This window comes from Watersipora subatra, chromosome 6, assembly GCF_963576615.1.
Source record: "Watersipora subatra chromosome 6, tzWatSuba1.1, whole genome shotgun sequence".
In the NCBI taxonomy this organism is placed as follows: Eukaryota; Metazoa; Bryozoa; class Gymnolaemata; order Cheilostomatida; family Watersiporidae; genus Watersipora; species Watersipora subatra.
The window spans coordinates 45,517,985-45,527,041 of NC_088713.1; the positions used below are offsets into that span (position 1 = coordinate 45,517,985).

Sequence of the window (9,057 nt, forward strand, 5' to 3'; positions counted from 1 at the left end):
TTGATGCCAGTATATTTTATTATGGCTAGTACTCTGGAGTTCTGTGTGCCATGAGAGATAATCATGTGTAATAACTATGTGCACAATTATTCTATTATTATTTAATGCCAGTATATTTTTTTATGGCTGGTACTCTAGAGTTCTGTGTGCCATGAGAGATTGTCATATGTAATAACTATGTGCATAATTATTCTACTATTATTTAATGCCAGTATATTTTATTATGGCTAGTACTCTGGAGTTCTGTGTGCCATGAGAGATTGTCATGTGTAATAACTATGTGCACAATTATTCTATTATTATTTAATTCCAGTATATTTTATTATGGCGAGTACTCTAGAGTTCTGTGTGCCATGAGAGATTGTCATATGTAATAACTATGTGCACAATCATTCTATTATTATTTAATGCCAGTATATTTTATTATGGCTGGTACTTTGGAGTTCTGTGTGCCATGAGAGATTATCATGGGTAATAACTATATTTTATTATGTGCACAATGTTCGAATGTGCAGATGTGCACAATATGCTGTATTATTTTTTATTTCTAGGAATAATTTTCATGTGTAATAATTATGAGCACAAATATTCTAAGATGTGAAAAAGTTGTTGAGTGATGCAGATGTTATTACGTTTGGCTAGGAATCCATAAACCAGAGTTTGATTCTTGTGCTGCACAATCTTTTTTCCTAATGATTTGGACAGACAGACATGCGGACAAACAGACAGATGAACAGATGAATTCAACTCTCATTACAATTAAGATTTGTTCGGTTGTGTGCTAGACTATATCATATATTCTTTTGGTTTCTGTTATATTAGCTCCTAATTAAAATACAGACTATGAGACACCAGTAAAAACTGCTCCATATATTAACTGTCAACACTGTAAACACAGATGCAGTATTATTCTTATCAGATTGTTTGAAGTATATTATAGTTTGATTATCAGAACAGGAAAAGGTAACTAAGAGATGTGCTGAGATAAGTGGGTGCCACCAAAGCCATTACCAAAATCAACAATCACAATTGATTCATTAGTGGTTTTCTTTTCCTCTCTCCCAAAAGACTTTATTTCCCCTTTACCATTCAACACTATAATCTCTTTACCAAGAGCATTTTCAGCAATATCAATCACTGCTGCTAGATGTGAGTAAAGCTCATCACCGTCACCTTCATCTTCAAATTGGCTGATCATAGACTCCAAATCCCTTTCAGCGTTTGGAAGGAAAACTGCGTAGTACTTGGCCATTCTTTTGGCTTCTTCGCTGATCTTTGTGTAAATGGAGAGAGCAGTTATTTTAGTATCCCGATAATGGGTTGCAACGGAATTAAAAAGACTGTTGTTTGAAGCTGGATGGGCACTTTGCCCATAGCCATGGAATTCTTTTGCCAAATTTCTTCCTAACTCTTTCAGCTTTAAACATAGTTTATCTGAAATGTTAAAAGACTCATAACGGTAACAACCATATAAAATATTGAGATAAGTATTCATTATAATTAGCGGATGTAGTATGGCTTTGCCAATAACTGTCCTACATGTTGACAATTAATTCACCCAGCCACGCGTTCTCAAGTTCTATTATTAATTTCCGTATTGACGTTATGGCCTACTTTTAGTTTTCATATTCAGTAGTTCAAATACACCTGAACATGTTGTTAGACATACTGAAATGCTCAATACTACTATATCAATCAAATACCAAAGTTCAACACGTATTTTATTTATTTGAATTTGATATCTAGATTAGTTTATATATTGGCTTTCAATGTAAATCTTTTTAATATATTTACAGCTTCCTTTTAATAGATGCTTCTTACCTATCTTTGTTTTTATGTGTTTTTAAGCTGGTCTTGACATTTTGATATAGTTGAGTGTGATTTAGATCCATATTGCTGTATCTTTAAGGGAAATACTTCAGGACATAATTAAGGATGAAGATATGGTCTCTATCCATGAAAAGCTGGACCAGATTTTAAACAGAATGGAGATGTTTGACGAGCGCCTACGCAAACTTGAAAATGGACTTCATACAGCAACCCAAAAGCGATCAGATTTGGAAAAAACACTGGAATTCATAAATGGCAAATTGGAAGACCCCATCAAATCTACTGTAACTACAACCACTAATAATGAGACAGAAACTCTAACCAAACTTGAACACCAGGAAAGAGTGAAAACCGTAATAGTAAATGCCATACCACATAAACCAAATGAGAATATCATGGGAGCCTTGGATCCCATTGGCCAAAAGATCTCGCATGTTATTGTGCCAACCGATATTGATAATGTCTTTTGAATAAAAAACTCTGATCGCTTCATGGTCAAATTTATCCATACACGCAAACGAAAGTCATTCATGAAAGCTTTTAAAGAAAACCCTTAATTAACTTCATGCCTTGGTTTCAAACATCTACACATTCAACAAATTTATATCAATGATTACCTGACCCTTGCTCAAGCCAAGTTATACTACAAAACCAGAAAATTCAAGAAAGAATATAACTGCAAGTTTGCCTGGACTGCCAACCTGAATGTATACCTAAGAAAGACTAGTGGTTCTCCCCTGATTCACATTAAATGTGAAGACGATCTTAAGCATATAGAATAACCCATGCCCTAAAAGTCGTTGATTAGATAACTCTCTGGATATTATGAATCCAAGTATCACATGTGCAAACTACGTGATTGATTAATTGGACCCTATTATGTTGGACCCAATTTGCATTGATGCACAAAGTCTACAGAAGAAATTTCAAAAATTGGACACTATGAATTCTCTACTCCCCAAACCCTTTAATGTTTTATGTCTAACTGAAACTTGTATTTATGATAATGAAACACCTTATTTTCACCTACCTAACTATTCTTTTACAGGTGTTCAGAGACCAACCCAGCTGGAAGAGTTGGAGCCTACATACGCAATGGCATAGCTGACAACATTAAAAGCCGCGAAATCAAATTTACAGGCTCGGAAGCCTTACAGATAACTTTAAATAGCGGTATGTTCGGGCAACTTGAAACTAGCCCCACTCTGTTAATCATCTATTGACAACCATCCTCAAACAAAATTTAATCAGAATTCTCAGATGAACTGGGTAAATTTGTTGAAAATGAAAGTGGAATAAAACAGATCATACTAGGAAATATCAATATTGACATTTTAAATTCTGCTCAGGCGAGTAGATTGTATAATAACATTTTAGCGCATTCCAACAATCTCCACACTGTCACTATTCCTACTCTCATAAAAGCCTGTCTTGACCACATAATCATAAACTTTGACAATTTTTCCATACAGAGTAGTGCCATTCATACTGATATAAGCGACCATTTGCCAACTTTTATTGCTCTGCACCCCACCAACTTCAGACCACAATTCTCAGACAATCATTCGTATCATCGCTCTTTCAAAACCTAAGACAAACAAGCTTTTACTTCTGATCTTTTTAACACCAACTGGCACTCAATATATGAAACAAACTCTACTGAAACAAAGTATAACACTTTCTTAGACATATTTAAAACAATTTGCAACAAACATGCTCTTTTCATTAATATCCCTTCATCACCCAATCACAAAACTAACAGAAAACCTTGAATTTCATCTCGTATATACAAGTTCATTTTAAAGTGAGACTACCTCTCTTCTCAAACACTCAACTCACCACCTAACTTAACCACAAGTTCAAATTTTGATACAAAAGATTAAGGAATCAAATAACCATGAAACTCTGCAATGCCAAATTAAACAATTTTTAATCCCGAATAAAAAATGCTTCTGGGCCCAAACACCTCTGGCAAATTTTAAATATTGGGATTGGCAAAGCTAACTCATCCTCAACAGCCCTAAATTCTATAATACATGATGAAAAAGAACTGACTACAGAGATCAACATAGCCAACACCTTTAACAACTATTTTACTTCTATTGGTCCGTCACTGGCACAAAATTTTAAGAAGTTTATTCATAATCCAGTAGAGCTAACACAAAGGATATCGACAAAAAGTTTAACTTTCAAATTATTGTATTATTGTAACCAAGCATCTAAAAAAGGTTAATCCAGCCAAATCAACCGGATGTGATAACATTTCATCAAAAGTAGTTAATGATGTGGCAGAAGCTATTGCTCCTGTAATAACTGAAATTTTAAACTTCAATCTAACAACTTCTCAAGTATCAAGTAAAATGAAAATAGCTAAAGTAAAACCCTTGTTTAAAAAAGGCTCAAATAAAATTTGCTCTAATTACAGACCCATTAGTTTGCTAACAGTGCTAAGTAAGATAATTGAAAAAGATGTAAATAAACAGATTATGGAATACCTTGAGGATAATTTACTGCCTATAACGATGGGCAATATGGCTTTAGGAAAAAGAGCTGCACCAAGGATGCACTAAATAAATTGACCCATAATGTTTTAAAACCCTTATATTTAAATGTGTTTTTGGCATCTTTCTAGATTTTAGTAAAGCTTTTGACACAATAGACTATATCATATTGTACTAAAAACTCAACAATTTTAGTTTCAACATCACCGCAATTAACTGGATCAAAAGCTATCTAACCGGACGTAAACAACACACTATTATTGGTAACACTTTATCTTCCATACTAGAATTAACATGTGGTGTACCTCAAGGTTCCATCGTTGGTCCAATTTTTTAAAAGTTTACATAAATGATTTAACACATGTCATCAACTTTTTCACACCTTTGCTCTATGCAGATGACACTAATCTATTTTTCCACTCCTCTACCATCAACGAGCACATAGGTGAACTTCTCGCTATTCAAAACTGGTGCACTTCTAACAAACTCACCTTAAATGTTGGTAAGACTAATTTCATGTTATTAAAAAAAAACCAAAATAAATTTTATGTAGCTAACACTCATCCTTTTTAATCTTCAACAAACCAATTTGTCAGACAGATCACACTAAATTCTTAGGTATTTTCATTTATTCTAATCTCACTTGGAAAAAACACATCAGATATTTACTAAAGAAAACTGAGACCTTTATTAGGCGTACTCTACCGTACATCTGAATATTTACCCCACAAAACTTGCTTTTGTTATACACTTCCATGGTTAATTTTAAACTTTCATATTGCGTTGTGACATGGGACAATGCACCTCCCATCCATCTTACAAATTTAATAACACTTCAAAAATGCATGATAAGGACCATTCACATAAAACCTCGTCTCACCCACACCAAACCTCTTTTCAAATCATCATTCATACTACTGTACCTATCAGTTCACTATATTCATATCACATGATACTTTTAGCTCATCAAGAATTTCATTGTAATTACATCCCTCACACAATAAATTAAACCCGGTTCTCAAATTTCTGTCTAAATCTCCCCCAATCTTCTTCCCGCGCAGACCATCGCAGGGTGAATTATTAGCAAGCCATTTTTTGGAACTAACTTCCTAATTTTATTAAAGGCATAGAGTAGGTGGCCAGTTTCAAGAGAGAACTCAGGTTGTATCTTTTTGACATGTGAATAAAACCCGATGACGACAAGCCCAACGCTCCGACTAGCTATGCTATTGCGTATTATGGGCTTCACCACTCCTTCAGCTTTGTTCTTTTGCTCAACTAATTTAGTTGATGAAAATAAATACCAAATCACATATTAACTCCAAAGTATAACATGACTTAATAGTTTCAGTATTAAAATCAGAAGACTAACTTACTTAGACTTTCTCTACAAAAAATTTACAAAAGATTTAAACACGTAACTAGATATGTGGAATATGCAAATCATACCTTTATCACTTACACGCTCACGAGGGTCATCACAGTTAAAGATGTCTTCCGGACTGATTGTAGAGAAACCAAAATCTGAAACTAATAAGTTAAAAGTAGACCAAAGATGCGCCTGCCCAAAATTTTAATAGATTCCATCACGCAGCATTGATATTTTTCTATTATTTACTAGTGTTTCTATTGTTTGAGGTGATCTGACTGCCAGGATGTTTCAACATTAAAATTTACAAAACTTGATCCCCTAACTTAAAAGCTAACTTATCTAGGCTTTCTCTAGAAAAAAGTAGAAAAGATTCAAACACGTATGTAAATATGTAGAATATGCAAATCTTACCTTCAGCACGCATCCATTCATCAAGGCCATCAAATTCATGGAAGTCTTCTGTAATTAATGTAGAAACACCAAAATCTTAAAGTACTAAGTTATAAGTAGATTAAAATGAACCTGCATAAGTTTAAGTAGACTTTATCAGAAAGTATCGGTATTTTTCTATCACTTACAATTGTTTTTGACGTTTGAAGTGATCTGACTGCCAGAATGTTTCAAGATTGAAATCGACAAAACTTGATTTCAGTTAAAACACTCATACAAAAAACAGCAAGCAGTCAGACCAATTATAGCCAATCAATTAGCAAATAGAAAACATAAGCTGTCAAAGTTGTACAAAATGGTACAGAAAGCAAAGATATTTGATTTGCTGGAAAATAGTGTACTCACCGTTGTTATCAGCCATCATATGTCTTTATACAGATTCAATCATAGTATTTACTACAATAAATATAAATATTTAACACAAAGTATGAACAAAGAGGATTGTTGCACATACAAATGGTCTGTTGTTTTTTATTGGTGAAATAATTCTTAGGTTCTCAGAGTTCCAAGATAAGTAGTACTTGATTTTACTTTAATAACTGTACAACAAGATAACGGCGTTAAAGTACTAGATACTATTGCACTGATTATTAATTTATTAAACATGTTAACAAATGTTGTTGATTGATTTTACTTTGCTTTAAATTTAATTCAACCCAAACTTGTCTAGACTTTATCAGGTAAATTATTAGTAGTTTATAGTTTTTTAAGTAGGCAGAAGCCATTTAATAAGTCTACTCGCTACAGTTATGGTAGTTTTAGAGCTTTTTGTTAATGTACAAATAGCAAGCAAAACCTCATTACTGTCAATATAAATATTTTTAAGGTCAAACGCCTTCTCCTAAGGGGCTACTGCAATCCACCCCTGTTTCAGGCAGAGAAAGAGTGTATGAGTTCAAAGTGAATAAGTTTGTATTTGACTGTAAGCGCCACAATCAATGTACAACAGAGGCATTCACAACTGCACAGGGAGCCTGGCCCATCTCGCCAAGTCATCCAATTTACTACCATATAAAAGGAAGGTGGATATGTACAAAAACAAGTAAAAACATAGCACACAGTTGAAACTGAATATAATAATAATATAAAAAGAAGTATAAGTATGATTAAATAATTATTGGCGTCGCCGATTAAAACGTACAGAGTAATAAGAAATAAGCATATACAACAGACAGGGGGGACGAATCACGATGTTTAACAAGACAAGATAGTACAAGGCATATAGGAGTAAATAAAGCAAATGCAACGTCCACCACAATATCAATGCGAGAAGCTTAACTATCATCCTTGTAACCACTTGAATATTTATTTTTGTTGAAGTAAAAACTAACTTACCAGACTTCTTCAAGATAATTCTGACTGCCACCTCAGCCAAGACTAGATATGGGAATAAAATTGGTTACAAAATAACTAATTTCGTACTGAATATGATGCTTGTAAGAGCTTTCTGAGCTTTATAGCTTTTAACTGTTAATTCTTTAGGAATCTGTATAGCAATGCTTAGCTTTGGAAAGCTTTCAAAAAATCTTCCAATATCATTTTGCATTAATAGTTACAACAAATTACACCTGTTTTTATATTCGAAACATAATGGTATCTGAGGCTTTTAAGAATTATTATGACTTTACATTTAATGTAGCACTTGTTATTGCAGTGATTTTTGAGAGTCAAATTATTCTGAATAAACTAACCATATCAACTTTAAGCTTTTAATAAGCTTTATAAGCTTTCAATGTTTAATTATCTATAAAACTGTATAACATCATTTTAGAGGTTTCAAGAATAAAACTAATTATTTATTAATCTTATTAATCTGTGTAACGTCTAGAGACTGGATAAATACAAACATACTCTTTAGTTGAAAATTAATAATTTCAACAAAATACAGTATAGTTCTTTCAATATCTTAAGCAGAGTTGTAACAGAGGCTTTTAAAGAAAATGTGATGTCTTCATATCTAGTAAGGTGGTTATTATTTGAGAGTCAAAGAACATTCTGAATACACTAACTATGAAGAATTTAAAAATATGAGGATAATATGTTATGTAAGTAAATAGCTCTGAAAGTGAACTAAAACATTGTGAGAGCTGAGAATTTTTTTAAATAGAATTAGAAAGAACAATGATGGAACTTCAAATATTTTAATGAAATAATATAAAATTTTATTCACACATCAAAGTAAAAGAGTTCATCAAAGAATAAAGTGAGTGTGATGATGTCATAATTATGAATCTATCGACTAGGAAACCTAACTTTAAACTATCTGTTATACTGGCAACTTGATTCTTTGTCTTATCCTAGTAGAGTTTAGGTTAATTGTCTACTCGTTAGGCTCATATCAGCTGTAGCGATAGGATAACTCCTATTATGGTTAGAGAATTAAAGAGTTAAGTTATTTTTTGCATTCATTAATTATTGCATTCAAATATTGAACATTATATATGAGGCCATCAGCCACTATAAAACTTTGTGACTTAATCTCAGATTATACGGTCTATATGGAGTATTTGTTGCTTTTCAAAGCAACCTAGAGTTTTTGCGTACCTCTACGTTTTTATCATTACCCCAGTGAAAGCGATATTTGTTGTCTGTATTTAATACTAGAAAAATGCCCAGCATTGCACGAGTATTACAAACAGCATATAAACAGTGGCAGGCTAAGTAAATGCCTATCACTTGCCATTAGTCTGGCACATTTCCAATGGCTAATTTGAGAAAGCTAGTATTCACACTGCTAAACTTACTAAAAAGAGTCGTGAGAGCAAGCTTTAGTAACATGGTGCTGTAAACTAATGCGGAGTCACCATGCTTTTTAACCCTTTCACTGCTGTAGACGCATAAATGCGTTTTTGTGCGACGACTGCCAGAGAGGCTTTTTTGCGATTTTCCCAGCAATTGCGTAGT

At 33.1% G+C, this 9,057-nt stretch overlaps 1 protein-coding gene across 2 annotated transcripts; it reads right to left on the reverse strand.

Moving 5' to 3' along the window:
* Positions 1–816: 816 nt before the first annotated feature.
* Positions 817–7,569, reverse strand: LOC137398729 (uncharacterized). Of its 2 annotated transcripts, none has more exons than XM_068084919.1 (5): positions 7,489–7,569; positions 6,499–6,549; positions 6,115–6,162; positions 5,781–5,855; positions 817–1,434 (listed from the first exon to the last, which is right to left on the reverse strand). In XM_068084919.1, the coding sequence occupies exons 2-5, from the start codon at positions 6,515–6,517 to the stop codon at positions 968–970; spliced, it is 609 nt and encodes a 202-aa protein (XP_067941020.1). In that variant the 5' UTR covers positions 6,518–6,549; positions 7,489–7,569; the 3' UTR covers positions 817–967. The 2 variants fall into 2 exon arrangements, with proteins under 2 accessions (XP_067941020.1, XP_067941019.1); XM_068084918.1 differs by having other exon boundaries at positions 5,781–5,861; positions 7,489–7,566.
* Between the last annotated feature and the right edge of the window lie 1,488 nt (positions 7,570–9,057).

Bases quoted from the DNA above. Each gene is read 5' to 3' on its own strand.
- LOC137398729 (XM_068084918.1), bottom strand. The intron at 5,862-6,114 runs GTAAGATTTGCA...TTAACTTATTAG, and splicing joins TGAATGGATGCGTGCTGAAG to TTTCAGATTTTGGTTTCTCT. The intron at 1,435-5,780 runs GTATGATTTGCA...TTAACATTTCAG, and splicing joins TGAGCGTGTAAGTGATAAAG to ATAAACTATGTTTAAAGCTG.